We start from the raw sequence: 20,171 nt of genomic DNA, 5'->3' as shown, positions 1-20,171 counted from the left end.
TTTAACAGTCCAGACATTTCAGGCCATTTATATTCATACAAACTTGAATTCTACTTAATTGCATCCCAAACAGTTCTTTCTATCCTAGACACCAATACCACTTTCCAATCAGTGCCTGAATTCAAAAAAGGTCTCTTCTATTGTCAGTGTTTTGGTTTTTAATCCCCTGGTATTTTTATTCCTGGTTTTGGTCTGACTCCACGTGAGTGTAAAACATGCTCACACATCCATCTGCACTCGCTCAAGCTGCTTGATTTTCCAGGTAACAGACTTCCAACACATCTGCTCCATCCTCCTCATTCCTGGAGGAAGCCATGGATGCAGAAGGAGCCTCCACCCACAGAACACCTCTCCCCTATAGCCAAGGATGCCAGGTGCAGGAGCAGAGGCTTGGCTTTCCACCACCTTGATTCACATCTAGTCCTACCTGCTCCTACACCAGCAAAGTCATATTCTCACAGGAGCCCCACAGTGGGAGCCATTTGTCACAATATTTACAAATATTAGCATTTACAAATGGTAGCACTGCAGCTACCACTGATATTTTCTGCCAGTGAGATATCTGATATAGCCACACTCACGTACGAGGAACAGATCTTTGGGACTTAAATATCAGTGCAGTGAAAAAAAAAAGGATCACATTTCAGTAGATCTATTTTCATGTGTGAAAAATAAAAGCTGCTTCCCAAAACTTTAGCCGTGGCAAACAGGTCTATCATTCAAGCTCAGCAGAAATTAAATATAGCAAGAACCAAGAGCTCTTTTGCCTTGAAAATCATGAAAGAATTTCCCTTCTGTTAAACTGAAGCAACCTAAAGACTAAGAGAACCCTTATCTTAACTCTGATTCACATTGCTGCTCCAGCCATCATAATTAACTTGAAATCTGGGCTGACATTACTAGAATTTCCAGCAGGTATATGGTACCTTCAAATGCTCCATGTGTTATCCCAGGTTATGTTACTCAGAAAATCTCTAGCTCAGGAAAAAACCCAACATGAAGGCTGGATGGCATTTAATCCACTCCCATCCTCGTGATTCTCCTATGGATCTTCAGAGAAGATTAAAAAAAAAAAAACACTTGCAAAATAACAGCAACCCTGACACTCTTTTCTACAGAATTACAAAAAAAAAAAAAAAAAAACCCAAACATGAAACCAAAAAACCACACCATTACAAAAAAAAAAATCTACTCTCGTTTTCTGCTTCTATGAACAGAGAATAATAAGGTATTAGAGACCACGTTATGTTGACTAGAAAATGAGAGAATTGAAAACGCATTTGTTATCAAACAGCTACATAAAAATGAAGTTATGATGAGTTAAGATTGCCACTCCTGGATGATACTCGTAATGGTTTTTGTTTGGCCCTATTAATCATGAAGTTTAAAACAGGAATTCAATAAAACAATTAATGAACAGTATGCAAAAAGTACAAACAAAGTCTTGCCAAATCAATAAAACAATTTGTTCACAGACACAAGCCACAAAGGCTTATCTTGACATTAAGTTCCGTTTGCGCCGATAAGGAAATCAACCAGCAGCCGCAGCTCTGCGACTTTAAAGAGGGGGGGAAAAAAATTGTGAAGTGTCCCAATTCACTTGTAACAGCAATTCCTTACATTATCAGGACTCTCTTATATATACCCCTGACTGCAAGCATGCTCACAGCAGAGCAGCTGACTTTGAACAGGCTGACCTTGAGCAAGCCAACGACCTCAGCAGCATGTACTTCTGGCTTATTTCACTGCAGCAGCGAAACAGCCTCACCATCTATAGAAGTCTACCGTTCCTGGCCAGCACCCCTGACTATTTTAAGCTATCCCAATACACTTCAGTGATGCACAGTTCAAAGTGATAGAATAACATCTGCTAGTATGTTGAAGTGGAAGTTGTTTACAGAGGCATTTTTAGCTTGTTCTCGCACCACGCTTCCCAAACTGACAGAAAAATCAATTGTTTAACAGGGCTTTGCTTCTCATTTAAACTTATCAACCCCAAAATTTAATAAACACTGAGCAAGAATTCTAGCCATTGCGAAAGGAGAAAAAACACCGAGACACCCCACTCTAGATAAAGCCCATTTAGAAGCTTCAAGTATGCAACAGCAATGGGTGAACTTGAAAAGGCAGTTGCTTCCCGAGATGTCAGTTTTCACAGCTTCTCCCCTTGCTCACGGCTTTAAAGAAAAGCTGTATGAAGAGATATGTTTATTTGTATGTAGGTTTTTAACTGCTATTTGAAACATACAGAAGTTGTATGCTGATCCAACCTTAGGGGAAGACAATAGTCTGCTGGGATGCGACGGTTGTGTCACTGAGCCGTAACAACCCATCCTGCTGACAAGCCCAACCTACAGAGAGAAAACATTCAATTTCCAAATCCCACTCCAGGGAGGGGCACTGTCACTCTGTGTTCCCAGGAGTCCCTGGAGTGACAAGGACCAAGTTACAAAGGCCAGGAAGAAAACAAGCCTCTCTGGGAATTCATGGCCATGAGAATATTTTTTTCTAATTTTGAAGGAATGCATGTAAGAAAGGAGAACAAGAAGTCAAGTATATTGCATAAAGTTGAGGGGAGAAAAAACCAGCATAAGCTGAGGGTGATTTATTCTGAAACTTAGCATGAAGCTGCAAAAGTCATAAATAAAAAGCTGTCCTGTTGCAACGGCCTCAGAGCACGCACAGAGCCCTTGCTGAGCCCAGCTCAGGGGTAGTAATTAAACCACACAGCTCAACTACTTTATTCTCCTTCCAAAACCCTTTAATACAGAAGGGCCCATATCAGACCAAATCGCTCTTTGAGCTGCAGCAGAACTGACTGGGCAAGTGAAAACAGCGTCATGACCACAGAACACAAATATTATCACTTTTCCTCTGTCCTCTCTGATCTTCATGGGAGAGGAGAGTAAGAGAAGGAGAGGGGAAAAGCCTGCTGTCAGCCACCAGGAATACATCCAACAGCGATTTTTCCATCTCTCTGAGCTCCATTGCAACACTATTGACATTTGGCATTTTGTCTGGAACGAGTCTGTTGATTAGGCACTACCCTTAGTTGGAAGGCTGGAGGGAGAATATCACTGTCCAGCTCTGGAATGGGGTGACTGCACTGAGTGCACCTACTCACATCACTTGCTTTTCCTTATGAGTGCACTGCTGAATACCCAGGATCGTATTTTACTGCTGTCACCAGTGGAACAGAAAAACATTTCTGAGCTACGAGCATCTCTTACTAACCAGACACCTTCCATTCTGCCACACCACTGCAGCTGCCCAGCAGCCTGTGGGGTCCAGCTGGTGCCCAGTTTAATCTGGACATCATTTATATTGCTTCCCACTCGCTTTGTTTTCCCAATGAATCTGGCTATGCTAAACAACAGTTTGCCTGCAGATCCCTGGATGCCTAAAGGAACACCCTTTGGATGGGAAACCAAGGGATTATGATGCCTCAGGTTTCAGCTTTTCTATTTTCCCATTCTGTGCTGCTTTAGTGTGCGGGTCTGGGCTTCACATTCAGGGATGGTGAGCTCTGTGCACAGAGCAGGGAGACAAAACAATTCCTGCTCCAGCTGGGCACCAAGGACAAATGATCCCAATCTCAGCCCCAGAGCACAAACCCCGTGGGCTGCAGAGAGAAAAACAAGCAGGGTGGGAGTGCCTGGGCTAAAGCTGGAATGGGACAGTGAACTGCAAGGTGCAAATGGAGCAGAACTGATCCCAGGGAGAGAGCCCGGGAGCGCTCGTGCATTTTGGGGCCATTTTGGGTCATCTTGGGTGCAGCCCTGGCTGGGCTCTGGTGCTGCCCAAGGTGGATCCATGGAGGAGATGCTTTGAATCAATCCCTGCTTTATTCTTCAGCTCTGTCCAGCCCCTGCTCTAGGGCAGCCTGCACAAGGCATCATTTATCCTCAAAACACATTTTCAGTCAAGCTTCCAGCTGCACTCTACCAGCAATATAATCTGACACAGCACAAAGGTGATGATGTTTTCCTTGGAGACAGGAGGTGAAATAACCATGGAGGCAGCCACAGGGGCTGGTGCTGAGCCACTGTTGAACTCCTTTTGGGGGCTGTGCTGCAGGATCCTGCAATGAAGTAGCACACTCAATGGCTACTGTCAGATCCACAGTGCTACAGGGATTTGATGAATGATGAGTTTGGTAAGGATTACTGAAGACTCAATTTTCAAATCCCCTCAGGAAGGGAACCCAAATTAAATCAATACAAAGGTGATTCCCCTTAGAAAAAAAAACTGAGCAGTAATTCCCTGAAGAGTTCCCCCTGAGTGCCATACACTGAGAGGGCCACTGCTTCCCATGGCAACAGAAAGGAAAGAAGGAAAGTAACCTGGCTCCCTGACGCAGATGGACAGCAGCACCTTGACCATTTCACTCCACTCCTCTTGGACGCTACTGCTAATTGCAGACAGGCATTCTGAAGCCTCTCTTCTCATACCAGCTTTCCCAAATGCATCTCACCTCAAGAAAGAGCCAAAACAAGGAAAAATGACTTCCAGAGAGAAACACCATGCCCTGGGAGAACTTTCTGCCTTGCCAGATGAGCACAAGAGACCAGACTTAGAAACAGATGCTTTGATTCTCCTCCTCCACAGCCTGCACTGCTTTCCATTTGGGATGCAACACTCCCCTTCTCATGATTTGGGGCACAGTTGACCAAAAGGAGAGCAACACACTGCTCATACCATTTCCATAAATGACAAAAGCTTCATCACCTACGCTGCATGTAAGGGTATTTTCTTTTGAAAAAGTACACACTGCTTAGTTATTTACTTCCTTAGATCACTCATAAAAGGTCAGCAGTCTTAATGTGTGAGGCCAGAAGCAGAAAAGGGCTTCAAATACCAGATCTCTCTAGTCCACAGCTATTAAAATCCAGACCAGCATAAAAAGAGCATGTAAGCACAGACACTGCCTTTCAGGGAAAGAGCATTGAGAATAACATCTGATCTTTAAAACAAATAAAAAAAATAATCTCTGACTTCAGACAGCGAATTGTAGCTAGCATTTATTCATATCCATACTCAACAATTTCTAGCAATACAACAAAGAGGAGCTTCCCAAAAGGTAACAAAATGTCAAATCTATTTTTCATAATTCTTTTAACCATTTTCTTATTTTCTCTTTGCTTGTCAAAGCTGAAACAGAAACAGGAAAACATCAAGTCATTATCACTCCATACAGTCTGTGTCCATTTTTCTGCTTGCTTATACCCTTTTAAAATCCAGTTAGTCTCACGTGTTTAGGAGCTCTCCTCATACAAAAGTACCCTAATATTTCCAATTATCATTAGGTCACCTCTCCTGCTGCTATAGGCAAGGTAAGCCAGCCCATTATCCATTCACCTGGCTACATAATGTTCCCCTCTTTAAGTCCTAATCCTCTTATTACTCATTTTTCCAACTCATTACTCACTTCCTCTTACAGATGCAAAATAGTGACACTAGAATTCAAAATAAACAGCTATTTTATTTATATAGGCTGCATATAAACAAAATAGGATTATTTATTTAATCCTGGACATTGGGGCATTCTCCATTCTCATGATCATTAGTTCACTCTGATCCCAGGAACAAAAAAACACAAGTAATGATCAGACCAGGGGAGAAAAAAAAAACAAAATAAAACCAAAAAGCACCACCAACAAACAACCTTTTCGCTTTACTCAGTTTTGTAAAACTTGTTTTGACATGTCACAGTCAAACAGGTCAAACCTGCACTATCACTCCCAGGCTCTTCTAATACAAAAAGCATTTAAGTACAGTTATATTTTATGTATAACTGCTCCTTATTTGATTGGCCAAAAGCACAACCTCTCTTAAAACAAATGACATCTCAAAACAAGATATTCTCTCAAGGCCCTTCAAATTCTTCTGTAAGACTTTTCAATTCAAATTTCCCCAGTTTCATCTATTTTAAAAGCTTTTAAAAGATTTTTTAATCAAATCCCTATTTTCTGCTATTATTTGCACTAGTCTGGTGCTTCCCATGGAGCAAAAAGAAATTCTGAGGAACTTCCAGTTAACACAAAGCTAGTTTGAATCACACAACTGGTAGAGAACTACACATCCATGATGAAATCCAGCATGTTGAAAACCTGTTCAGAAGTAAAAACTTCTGTTGAAAGTAATTTTGAAGTATAGTTGTTTGGTGGTTTGTTTTTTCAAAATTATCTCAACCAATATTTAGATATTAAAAAAAAATTCAAGTAAATGGACCCTAACCATTTTTCTTCTTTTTATTTTCAAACATTTCTGACTTATATCCTACTTTATAGAAGAATTACAAAACTATACAAAACAAAGAATATGATCTACTGAAACCTGAATATTTACAAAAGAATTAAGCATAACTTAATAATTAGGAAATTTTAGGTGCACACACATATGAGCCCATATCATTCAATAGCATTGAGGCAATACAAGTATATGCACACACAAACCTTATCTTATTCTTGGGGGATGATATATTTGAATAAATACCCACAGGGAACTCCACTAAGTCACATTTGAGTGTAATGCAAGCATCCAAAATGCCAAGGAGTTGCACGTTGATCCTGCCAGCAATGGACCTGCCCAAACCCTTAAGTGTGCCAGAATTCTACTGAGAGCTGCAAAGCAACATCAAGCCAAGTAAAACACAACTACAGCTACTGCATTTTTATGTAGGGAACTAAAAAAACAACAATATCTTGCCTATTGAGGCATCTGAACCAGAAAAAAAAAAATGCTGAAAGGAGTTAGTTGAGGCTGAAGTACTGCAATAGGACCACCCAGCCTGGCTGTCCACAGTCTCCCCTCTGCTCTTGGGGAGAAAGGAGTGAAAAATGGCAATAGCTCACAATAATCTGTAATTGCTTCAATAAATAAAAAAGCCAAAATAGGTAGGGAAACATTCTCAGACCTTGGGTATCTGCTGGATGCTGATTCTGCACAGACCAGCTCAAGGTGAGAAGATCTTTGCACTTGTCCAGAGCCTCTCAGAACTTCTGCCATCCTTGCAAACCTGGCCTGATTTGTCCTGAGAGGCCCAAAACCAGAGTATCTTTTGATTTTACACAAAAATTTATCACAGCTTTTACACCAAAATGAACTCCCAACTTACTTAACTTTTCATTCCCTCTCACATATATTTTTGTATAATGTAAACATGCATCAATCCATAACATTTCCCAATTTAGTTTTCTGCTGATGAACTTCATGAAGTTTTTTAATCCTCTGCTGCAGTTTGCAATTAAGTAATAGAGAGTGCAGGTGATGAATTAGAATATTTTATCTGAGCACTGTACATGAAGTGTTCTTGTTTACAAGCTACAGTCAAAAAATAGATTCCTCTGGCATGAACTCCAATCACTAATTTCATCAAGCCTAGAATTGCAGTGCACAAGTTTTCCTTTCCAGCATGAATAGCTGTAAAATATTTAAAATTTTCTTCCAAGTACTCATTGTCCTAGTTTACTAGCTTCTTACTCAATCAGCAGATGGGCAATACACAGCACATACTACTGCCAGTGATGCAAAGCAGAACTGAAAGATCTTCAATCAAGACAAGTTTAGCTCATAAGGAAAACAAAAGGACTAAATATTGGTAATTTTTAAATGCCAGGCAGATTGGGTAACTATTCAAAGAAAGCTTTAAAAAAATAACCAAACAAAGTATTGAAAACATACACCCATTTTCAGGCAAAAGTTAAATGCAACCACACACCAAAATCACTTTGAACACCCTTCTGGTATCACCCTAAACATTTAAGCATTGTATCACTCCCTAACTCCAGAAGTTTACTGAACTCCACAGCTGCTGAAGGCACTCAGACAGAATGGAGTTTCTAAGAACTAGGGAAAATATTTACAAGTGCTGGAGAAAAACAGAGGCATTTACATAATCTTTGGCAACAGGATACAGAAACATGGCACTTCTAGGACACTGTCCAGCTGCTTACAGGAAAAAAAATCCATCATGTTGGGAAGGCTGGAAAGACATCCCAAACAAGCAAGCGAAAGATAATTTTTTTTCTTTTCCTTTTCAACAGTCTCAGAGGTCTCAAAATAGCAGTAAGTGATGGCTTCAGAGAACAACACAAAACATACTTCCAGGAAAAAGACAAGACTATAAAAATATTCAAAGCAAGTATTCACATTCAAAATGGCAACCAACTACAGAACTCTCACATTCCTAGATGGTTTTATCTTTTCCAAACCATTACTAGTTACCTGGAGGAGCAATTATTTAAGCCACTGACTTTAAGAAATGCTAAAACCTTGTTCCATAACAGGTAAAAAAATCAAAGTATTAGACACCTACCTGTAATACCGAGATTGTAAATAAGTTGAACAAATAGTCTTTGATACATGGCTGGCAGACCCAAAGTCTATGACTTTGACCCGGTAAGGCTGCCGAACAGGATCCACCAACATAATGTTCTCTGGTTTGAGGTCAGCATGGATTAAACCCAGACTTTTGAGTTTTTTCAGTGCAGTGGCCACCTGTTGCAGAATAGGCCTTATTACTTTCAGTTGCAGAGGGCTGAATTTGTTTTGTTTCAGGAAGTCGTACAAGTTCTGTTCCAACATCTCAAAAACCAGGCAGGTGTGGTTACGATGCTGAAAGCATTCGTAGGCTCTCACAAAGTTAAACTCATCAGCATTCTCAGTGCTCAGCCTCGCTAAGATGCTCACTTCTATCTGCCCTTGGCGCACGTACGAAGGGTGATTCTTCAAGATTTTGATTGCCACGATCTCGTTCGTCCCCCTTTTCCAGCACTTGACCACTTGCCCAAAGGTCCCTCGTCCCAGGAAGTCGAGAACCTCGTAGGTGTTTTTCACGGAGCACAGCACCTCGTGCTGCACCAGCTGGTAATCCCCGTCGCCGCCGGTGCCGCCCTGCTTGGAGGCGGCGGCCGTGGCCACCACCGTCACGGGGTTGGCCACGCCGCTCTGCAGCATGGCAGGCAGGATGGACAGCTCGTCAACGATCTGCATCGCGCTGCTCTGGTTCTCCAGCTCCTCGCTCTTACGCTTCAGCCCGCATCGCTGGGCTCCCTCCAGGAGATCCCCGCGGCTTCCCTGCGTCCCGGCCGCCTCCGGCTGCGGTTGCTGCGCCCACGCTGCCAACGCGGCTTTTGTAGCACCTGCAGTATTTTTTAAAGCAACGGCATTTGACTGCAACCAAAAGCTCTGTCCTCGAGGTCTATCAAATGGGTTTTTAGTCTGAAAGAAAGTACTAACCCTGTGGGGAGAAATTCCAAAGTTTTTACCATTCACATAGATTTGCGGGTAGGTTCTTTCGTGGTACACGCAACTGCTTGGTTCTAGTTTGAGTTTCTTCACACTACAAAAGGCACTTGACTGGGTTTGATAAACATATGGTGGATAGACCAAGACTTGTGAGGCCATACCTACAGGGGGAGAGGAAAAGAAAAAAACAAGTGAAAATTGTGCGCATTCCCAAGCTTTCCAGCAGCTGCTACTTCTAAAAGAAAAATCAGGACACAATTATGTTCTCCAAATGAGCTGGTCTAAAGTTGTTTTATATTTAGTCTCTTCTGGCAGAACAAGGCCCTCACACTTTGCCAGTGCCCACAGGAGGACTTTAGCAGCAGCAGGTTCCTGCAGTTAAGTGCTTGAGCTGGTTGCACAGGACTGAGACAGGCTGCAGCACAGCGCTGCATGGCATTTTTCAAACAGGGGTCCTACCTTTGTGCTGTTAAATTCAACTTTCATTTAAAACCTCCCACCACTTCTACACACAAAAGTAGCACAGTGCTCAGTAACACAACTGGAAAACCAATTCAGATGTCCAATGACGACAGCAAAAAATAATTCAGGAGTTGATAATTGTGAGTCAATGCTACCTGTTCCACAAGGAATCTAACCTATTCACTGTAAACACCAGCAACCTTCCGAGAACAGACAACTGTCACAACGGCCACAGACCAAAGAATTTCACTGGGATGAAAATGAAAGTGATCAAGCCATGTGATGGGGCCCAAAATAGCTCAGGGGGCATGGGTATGTACACATAAACAACGACAAGGTTCCAGTAACTTACATGTACAGTAACCTAATCCATTCACCAAAGGCAGGTGCTTTCCTTGAGCTCTGCTCCAACCCGCTGCAGAAATTCCTGTATCAGTGACAGAGTCATGGGGCTAGAGGCACTGAATTTACCTTCCAGGTGTCCTCTATGCACTGACCCAGTGTCCCCTTCCAGACCCGTCAAACACCAGCCTTAAACTGTCTTGTAGTTAAGCTAAATACTAAGGAAAAGGCTCTGGATGGACCCCAGAGGGACTACAAGGTGTCAGGCAAGTTATGGTTTATATCAGTCTGATCAGCTCCCAGAGACAAATTCAATACAATAATACCTTAATTAGATCACTTAATCGTACCAAGTACATGAAAATTCTGGTAATAGGTATTTAAATTGCAGATGAGTCACATAAAACTTGAGCTAGACATTGCAGTGACTCTGATCAAATGAAAACTAACCAAAAGCACAGCATAATTATTCTGAAGCTGTGATTTGATTTATGCAAATGAACATTTAGATATCTTAAGAGCAATTAAAATAATCATACAAACACCTCAGTTTAGAATCCTCTAATGGATTTTGTCCCAGCTGCAGAAGAAAACTTCAAAGCCTTCTCCTTTCCAAAGCTGTTTTCTCAGAGCCAGACGATGTAGAAAGCTGGAGACAGCCAGGAAACAGCTGGGCTCTTCTGCCACCAAACATGATGGGACTGCCACTGGCCTCCTGTTCCCCACCAAGGATTTAACACTAACTATTAACCTCAAAACACAGGAAAAAATTCCTCAAGCTCTTGACTTTTCACTTAAATAATGTGCCCCATTACAAGGTGCATAAACATTACTGTTGACTAGGAGATCTATCATAATTATATTTAAATAAATCACTTATCCTGATCATATTATTTAGATATCCAAAATTCAGACCTCACTGACTGCCCCAGAAAACACATACATGCAAGCCCCTCTGGAGCTTCCAGCGGCACCTGCACAGCTCAGGCCAAGCCCAACCTTCTATCAGCACCTTACTATTCCTCCAGTTCTGACAGGACTCAAATATCAGACCTGCCAAAGACACTAAAATATCAAAATAACCCTTGGGGGTTTTCTTCTTAAAACCTTTCAGAGGTTCCCACTACAAAATACTCTGCCTGCTTGTTCATCGCAATCCCCTTACTTTTTGACACATGTGTGCTTGAAACAAGATATTCAAACTCAAAAACCATTTACACTTCAAAGCAAAGAAACTTCTCAAGGACACACTAGTGTGTTATCCCAGTTTGCTGACAGGGGGGTTCAGATGACCAGAATCACTTTCCTGACAGACAAACCCAAATGCTGGGCAGGAACAGGTCCCATGCACCTCCAGGCAGGAGGGACTGAGGACACCTGGCCCACAGGTGACAACCTGGCCAAGCTGCAGCAGCCCCAGCAGGTCAGTCTGCCCTGGATCTACCTAACAGCAAAAATCCCGCTCCACTGAACTTCTGGAGAAGACATTTTCCTGTGGAAGCAGGTCACCAAAGCTGAGGGCACCTAATGATGATGATAAGTACTTTGAAAAAGCTACACTGAAATTAAGGATGGTTTTGGAAGACAGGACAGTCCAGCACGAGGAGAACCAGAGGGACCAGAGGTTCACTCAAATCCTCACCTGAGCCTGTGAGGACCACTGGCATGTAAAAATGTGTAAATTTTCTAGAGCTCTTGCTGCTCAAACCAGTCCAGAAGGTCTGGAGGAACACAACCCCAGCTTTTTCTTCAATACTAATTTCAGCTGGATAAGAAAAACTAGACTATCATCTTTTGGGGTTAGTGTGTTCCTTACAGGACTAACTCCACGACCCTGAACTCCAACCACACTAACAGCTCTGTTCACAGATAAGAAGTGTTTACTGAGTTATTACAAGAACATTTTTACCAACTCAAAAAAAAAAAAAAAAAGAAAAAAAAAAGAAAATTGACCATTAAATGGAACAGATAACATACCCTGGAACAGCCTTTGATACAATCAGCACAGACTACACTAATAAAATAAAATTTTACTCCACACAAAAACAGACTTGTACAATCATCATATTTTTTACCTTCCCCTAAACACTTCTTCCCAACTCCCATCATTTTGCTTGTCTTTTTCTAAACACACACTTCTAGATGCCAATGTCATTTGGAGAAGCTACAGTATCTTCACATAAGCAGTGAATCCTGTGAAACAGGCACATTAAACTCTGCAGCATCCTACACCTGACACTTCTTAAAGACCTGCGCCACACACTCATAGTGTTCAGAAGACATTTCAGACAGAAGCACACTCTACCCAACCTATATGCAATGAAACCCATCAGAACAGCATGGAGCTATCCAATACAAGCAGCTGCTGGAGGCCTTTGAGAAGCTAAGTTGATAAACAGAACTGACTTCCCCCCAAACAGATGAAAACAAACCCCCACAGACAGCAAAGCTGCACAAAAGACCTTGAAGAGAAAGGGAAAATACCACAACACCCTCTACTGTAACAGCACTGCTGTGTTTTAAGGGATTTTTGTTGGTTTGGGGTTGTGGATTTTTTTGTGGTTGAGGATGGTTTGGTTTTTTGGTTCTGTTTTTCTTACTGGGTTGATTTGTTTGTGGAGTTCAGAAGCTTTTTTTTAAACTATTTTGAGGTATTTGGATTACAATACAATCCTATGGATAGCAGCTACACCTGAAAGAATAGACTTACTGTGTTGCAGGTTTTTTGTTGCCTTTTTTTTTTTAAACCAGGACTCCCAGCAAAAAAAAAAAAAAAAAAATACACAGCACATTTTCACCTAGCAGAGAGTGGATCTTTCTTTTCCCCTGCCACAAAACATTTCACTGAGTTCATACATCCTTCTGCATACTTGTTAATGAGACTGTTTCTGCTTCCTCATACAAACTGAAGCAGGTCAGACTGCACCTACATTAAACAGCCCAGCTGCAGAAAAAGAGAGGGATCTGTAGAGCCAAACAAACGGTGCTGAAAGAAAGAAAAAAAATAATCTGTGCTCATTTCAGGGAGGTTACTCGAGCCTGAACACACATAAAGAGCTGGTGCACATCTCCCAGTTAAATTTAATTTAAAATAAAAACCGAATTGTGCACGGCAAGACCCCCCCAGGATGCAAACCAAAGCATCAGAAGGTCTGAAAAGTGCAATTTCCAGGTGACAGTACCACAGGCAGCCCTGGAGTAACTCCCCACTTGACTTTCGGTTTTAGTCCACGTAGTCCATTGCTCCACACCTATTTTTAAAGTCCTCTTCTCCTTCACTGAGTGCAAAGCAAGTGTAACCACTTCAGCACAGGCAGTGGCACAAACAAGCTGAATTTGGCTCTGGAGTTCTGCAGCTTGTATTCTCCAACTGGAGACTGCTGCATCCCACCTTACTGCTAGGGAATAGTGCAGGGAAGAGTTTTGGGTTCTGTTACCACCTCTAGAAAGGCTTCCTTCAAAGGAACCAGCCCTCTTAGTTTGAAGCAGAGAGTGCTGGGAAAATCTGGCTCGTTAAACATAAAGCTATACAAAACATGAGACTTCTGACCAGAGTTAAGGCTGTGAATTCTGGGCTTCTGAAAAAAGCATGAACAAAGTAACAAAGCAAATATATTTCAACTAAGTAAATTCGTTGTTTATTCCTTTAAATAAATTAACAAGTGGATTTTCACAAAGTAATGTCAGTGGACAGGAGGCACTTCAGTTTTTCCCCCCACAACCAAACTTCTCTGTACAGAAACTGAGCAGGGAACCAGGCAGATGCACCTCTGGTTAACACCTTGCTAATGTTCACCTAGGTGTAACAATGCTCTCTACTTCTCCAAATTACATCTGCAGCCTTCTGGGGCTAGGCAAACTCAGCAGCATGACCCACCTGGCACACTGTGACAACCTGGAGCAGCACAGGCTGTTCCAGGCCTGAGCACCATTAATAATTAACTGTACAGTGACATTTCCACATGGCTGAGTTGGGGGGGAAGTGTGGCAAAATAACTGGTTAATAACTGCAGGGGAGCTCAGGAGAAACTGCCACAGTGCTCTCCTAATTTGTCTGTGAAATGCACAGCTCCTGCCCCCAGCACTGCAATCGCCCTGCTGCTCCTGGTGTAGTAAATTCCCAGCAGCCAGAGGCAGCCGCCTAATAACAGAGTTAAACTTTAACCCAAGAAAACTTGTTTTCCAACTTCTTTCAGGCCTCCGTGGGCAAAAACCAGCTCCAAAACTCTCACATCCTTCTCACAGGGGAGCTGGGCATCAAGGGAGGCTTTCTAAACACTCAGTAACTTCTAGCAAACGCACAATTGGAGCAGTGGCACTTATGAAATGTTTTGTTTACATCATGCATCACTTTGGAAACACTGCAAGGATACGAACTGTCATTTTTTCCAGGTAAAACAATTGTTCTTTTCATATTAGGTGCCACCCAACTTCTCAAGTTATTCAGCAAGTACAAAGCTGAAATAGTTGCCCTCTCTTTCAGCACAGATGAAAGTTCATTACCAGTAGTAGCAGCACCTCTACGTTATTGTTTATTTTGGATAGGTAGCTGAACAAGCTGTACTGATGCAAGTACTTTCATACCCCATGATCTGTTCACCCTGAGGAATTCCCTCACTCCAGCTGGACATTTAATAACAAAGCACTGGCAATTGAGGTTTCATGCAATTTATAAAGGAAAACATGTCCACAGAGAGTGCAAAGTGGCCAGAAACACAAGCCCAGGGAGTCCCAACCCTCTGGCCACCTCAAAACCAGCTCTGTGACCCACAGAAGGGAGAGAGCAGAGCAAAGAAGAAAGCACTGAGGTATTCCAGGTAATTTGTGCCCTATAAATGCTTTCCTCAATGACAGAGGGAATTCTGCACACACACTGCCCCACAGAGAACCAGGAGATGCACAAGCAGCTGATGACATCTCACCAAAGAAACCAACACCCAGCTCTGGGGCAGCAACCAGAGATGCAATTCCACAAAATTGCAAAAGAAATCATTACCATTCTTGACTAAAAAACGTATTCCAGAGCTCAGGGATGTTGGCTCATCATTCACCAGGAGCATTCAGCTGAGCCAACACAGCCTTTGCCCCACATGAAACCTCCATCCAGGCTGAAAGGCCAAAGGTTGGCTCCAAGTTTTAGTGGGAAGCAAAGGATACAATGATCCAATTCTGCCCTCGTAGAATTTAGTTACCGACCACCCAAAAAAATGTTACAGCGCTGGTTAAGGTCTGTGCAACAGCAGAGATATTTTTAGTCAGACACCACCAATGTTGCACTGATAGCAGAAATTGAAAATACCAGTTGGTTTAAGTGTCATACAAACTAGTCTCAATTGCAGCATTGTCTCCATCCTTGGAAACAGGACTGACGCCATCCACTGAGCACAAACATATTTTACATAAAATATCAGAGTGAACTGCTGTGACTCAATGCTGCCATAGCACCAGCACTCAGGAACACAATTGCTTTATTCATATTTTCCACCAATATCAAAAGCTAAACCTTGTGATACCAATATGACTGCAATCACAGCTAAAAAGATAAATGAACCAGTACTGGAAGCATTTCTTTTTCTTCTGGGCAAGCTGGAAAGCAGGCACAAGCAGTGCAGCCTTGGCCACCAGCCCCAGGGAGAAACATGCCCTCCACATCAGAATGTGCCACCATCAACATAAACAGCACAATTCAACCAGCCAGGGCTTCACCAGCCTAATCTCTTCTTTTACAAGACTAATTCTTTTTGAACCTGGAAACAGCAGGCACTCTCAAATAAAAGTCTCTGACAGTGGGGATTAGGAGAGCCCACACCTTCTGCAGGACAGAAGTGCTGGAGGATCCATCCAAACCATTCCTGTCTGCCACCCTTCAATGCAGCAGGAGGGCCAAGGCAAGCAGAGAGGCAGGGCACTTCTTCCACTGCCACCTTCCCTAAAGCAGAAATAAAATTTGATAGAGAGGATTAGCCCAAACTGCATGTTGGCATGTCACATGTTCAAATGCCACTGTACTTTAAAAAAAAAAAAAATTCCTTCTTAGTCCTTTCTGATTTCCAGTCATTTTATTTTTGTGCAATTGCTCAATTTTGCATTTTTTAGAATGCTGGCCATTTGTTAGAACTAGAAATGGATCAACTGATCTAAGCAATTTATTTTGGAATTTCATTTTAAAATAGCTCTAGACAATACCAAAAGCAGCTCCTGTAAGAATATACATTTAGAAGTTTGCTGCCACTTCACAGAAGGTAAGGCAGCACATCTGCATGCAAAGGAACTCTACTTACATAGAGTTCATCAAGTCCTCTCAATTACTCAATGAGGAGGAAACTCATCCAAAATTACCTTTCTTCCTCTCAGGAAAAAAGATTTTCACCTGGACAAAAACAAGCAACAAAAACCAAAGCAAACAAAACACCCCAAACAACAACAACCCAAAATTCCTGTTCTCCCCACAGGACCTGCATATTAATTCTGCAGCAGCACACACACAAAAAACCTGTCGAGCTCATTGAACTGACATGCAATGCAAAAATTTGCAAATCAGGCTCTCCTGTAGCAAGGAGGTGAATACAACTTTCCTACACATTGAGAACCACTTGGTAGAAGCAATAGTTGAGTTAAAACTTTGCCCAAATACATGGAAAAATCAGTCCCTCTTCCAAGAAGACCAACAAGAATGTCAATATCAAGTGGTTACTGAGTTGTGAAGACAACACACCTACAGCACATTCAACTTCCTCTGCAACCAAAATGCCAGAGTAAATAAGAACATTAGCCTTTATTTGTTTTAAAACTGACTTAACTGCAGCACAAAAAGATCAATCAAGGTAAGTGTGTGGGATTAGATGCCTTGATTATTTTTCAGTTTTCAGGTCAGTTGCCCCAGCTACATCTAGTAACAACTCTCAAACATATATAGACTGAGGTAAACACACAGACACACAATAAGCAGGAAGGTATTTTTAAACATACACAAAAAAAAAAAAAAAAACTTTTGAAGTCCCAGTATTTTTCCCATAATAGAAGTTTGTTATTTAAAAGTGGTTTCAATATTCTGCTTTTATATAGCAGGTGTTTTTCTTTCCTTGTGAGCAACACCATCATGAAAATAGCATTAGTTGCTTGCAGAAAACAGTTGTATAAATTGGACATGGCATTTACTGTAGAACATTAAAAAAAAACTAGAGGGGAAAGGTGTTTACCCCTTCTTTCAGCTTTCTAAGGATGCAGAGAAGCAGTATTTCCTACAGATAAATATCAGTGCACTAGAAATCCATTTTTTCTCACAGAAGGATCAGTCTTAGGTCCTACTGAATCAATAACTGTAATAACCCATATTATAATGCAAGGGCAAGAAATGTCTCCCTCTCCCCTGTGCAAAGAAACTTCCTGATTTAACTACACAGAAAGCACAGGTAAAGAAAGATTATATGCAGCATACAACCCACTACCTGGGGACATAATAATACTGCTAAATGTGCATACATTTTTTTCTCTGTTGTATTCCCTTCCATGTTTAATAATTTTTCCACTTTAGCATAAATAAACCTTTAACAGCCACTCTTGTTTTAACCTTGAGGAGAATGTTTAGACACCTCTGTGACAGAGTTTTTAAAACACATCTAGTCTCAAGCAGCATTTGTCACAAAGAGCTCCCAAAGCATTTCTTGGCAACACTTCCCACCATGGCCTCTTCTTGCTGGGCTCAGAGCTGACACGTGCAAAGGAAGAAACCATTGGGAAAAGTTATTAAAATCAGTCTTTATGAAAAACAATCTGCTCCTATCAGGCTGAATACCAACTAATTCTGCAAATCACAAAATAAGTTGGTATTAAAGGGAAAAAAGTTCTTGGTCTCCTCTTTCTCCTCTGAGGAGCAAATCTGGTTCCTTCTGAAGGGCTTCACAACATCTCAAACACCAAAATTCCCACACTTAACAGACTGAAATGCTGAAAAATAAGGATTATCTGAGTACCTCTTCTACCCACATGCAACCCCTAATAATCTTCAAAGAGAAGCTGTGGAAAAAACTTCTCAACTGAACACACAGACTGCAGACAAACAACCAAGTCCAACAGTTAAAAAGAAAAAAAAAAAAAAAAAGGAAGAAATGAAAGGAAAGGGGTAAGAAGTAGCAGATGACCAAAGTTTCTAAGAAAAACTCAAGAAGGAAGATGTTGATAAAACAATGATGGACATCAACAGCTTCAGTCAAAACAGGCAGAAAGGCATCTTACAAGAAACAACTACAAATCCTCCTGGAAATTGTGTAAGGCCCACCAATTGTGCCAACACAGAAAAAAATGCGCACCATAGGAAAGAGGGGAAAAATTAATATATTTTACTTAAACTAGTGGAATCTGGTAAAAAAAAAAAAAAAAAAAAAAAAGCTATGTCAACTTTTAATGCTGACAAAGGACCAAAACAAAACAGCAAAACAGTAAACATGTTGAGACTGTGGAAACACAAGAGAAGAACCATTTATTCTATCTACACATGAAAAAGTAAATTACTTTTGCAAAAGTGAATTAAAGCTTTAGAAATAAATGTGTATATGAACACTTTTTATGGATACCTGGTATTAGTGATTATTCATGTCCTCCAAAGGGAACTTAGATCACCAGTAAGAAAAACTTCTTTTCCTTCCTTACAGAACTTTCTAATGATTATTGGAGTTGAGGCCCTTTTCTCTCTGCATTTTTGTCTTGACAGGTGAGCCTTCTCGTGCAGCCCTTGATGGGGGCATGCATTAGAGGTCCCTGCACCAGATGGTTTCAGCCTATTCCAGCAGGAGCAGGGAGAGGTTCAGGTGTCAGCTGGCAGGCAGGGAGCAGGCCTGCAGGGATCCGGCCACGCTAATAAAAGCAGCAAACATCTCTGCAATGAGGACACTGCAGCCCCACACAAAGCACAGCTGCACCACTCATTGCAGCCCCAGCCCTCCTGGCTCTTTCTCCTGCCCAGGGACCAGTTCTGCCATCTCAAGGCGAGGAGATCCACTTCCATCTCACAGCTCAGAGCCATGTAAAACTAGAGAAAACCCCTGAAACAACCCAAAACCTGTTTTCTCAGGCACTGGTGGCTGCTTGCCCCAAGGCAAGCGAACAACCAAGCCAAGCTTGGTGATAGAAATCTTGCCTCACCCAGTAATTTAAGTTCCTTGGAGGTTTTAGTGTCCTGGTGACACAAAGAGCAGCTGCGGGACAGTGGAGTGTGGTGACCCAGAGCAGCCTCCAGAACACAGGAGAGAACAAGACACACTCAGAACAGTGGATTATGAAATCCAACAGGCTGGAGAAGTGGCCATGGGCATCTCCAAAACCTCCTCTTTTCAGGGTGTTTATGGGACTCAGCACAGGTATCAGGAGCTGAGCTTTCCTGCCCAGAAGTTTTCCAGGACCACATGTATCCAGCAAGTGATCACACAAATAAAAGCTGACTTTTTACATTAAAAATGTTATTTGTACTTCATTTGTAGTGCGCTTTAAAAAGCACTAAAAAGTCTTCTAGAGCTGTTACATTATTTCAGCAAGAATGGAAAGCATGGGTTTAAGATTACTGATGTTAAAGATAGCTTTTTTGATGGGAGTGCCCCTCCTAACATGCAAAAAGAGTTCTCTGTATGTAAGAACCCAATTACTTTTCTAATACTGGGAGTTGCTGTAGCTTTGATCATCCTAAAAGATAGGAAAATATTTCTAATGTCTATTTTGTCTTTGGATGTTTGACTGCATTTTCTTTTATTCCTCTGTTTTGGAACTTGAACTTTGCATTTTCCTGTTATAGCCAAATACTGTTGAGCATATGAGAGCTGGATAAAAGGGGAAAAAAGGATTATATTCCTTACTTACTAAAAGGAATAATTTCCTAATCTTTTTGTACTGTATGTTATGCTTTTACACAAAAAGTTTACACAATGCTGGAATTAATAAATATGTACAGTTAATATTCAGAGAGTTATTTTGAAATTACACTGACTCCAAGCCTCAGCATAAGGAAAAAAACACAACTAAACTATTTGAGTCTACTTGTTTAGAAAACACTTGTTATTTGGCTGTTCTTCCTTTTCCAAGCCCAACTGCTAAACCAGAGATTGTGAAAAAGTTACCCACTATCAAAA

General features: G+C 41.6%; 1 protein-coding gene across 4 annotated transcripts in view; it reads right to left on the bottom strand.

Moving 5' to 3' along the window:
* The window catches only part of HIPK3 (homeodomain interacting protein kinase 3), a 69,192-nt gene that overhangs the window by 44,462 nt on the left and 4,559 nt on the right, over positions 1–20,171 (bottom strand). For all 4 annotated transcript variants that reach the window (XM_063160569.1, XM_063160568.1, XM_063160567.1 and 1 more), the window contains exon 2: positions 8,318–9,410. In XM_063160569.1, the coding sequence (XP_063016639.1) occupies positions 8,318–9,408 (1,091 nt within the window). In that variant the 5' untranslated portion in view covers positions 9,409–9,410. The remainder of the gene's footprint in view (positions 1–8,317; positions 9,411–20,171) is intronic.

This window comes from Melospiza melodia, chromosome 6, assembly GCF_035770615.1.
Source record: "Melospiza melodia melodia isolate bMelMel2 chromosome 6, bMelMel2.pri, whole genome shotgun sequence".
Lineage (NCBI taxonomy): Eukaryota > Metazoa > Chordata > Aves > Passeriformes > Passerellidae > Melospiza > Melospiza melodia.
Note: the sequence above shows the minus strand (reverse complement) of the source record. Positions and strands in the feature narration are given on the sequence as shown.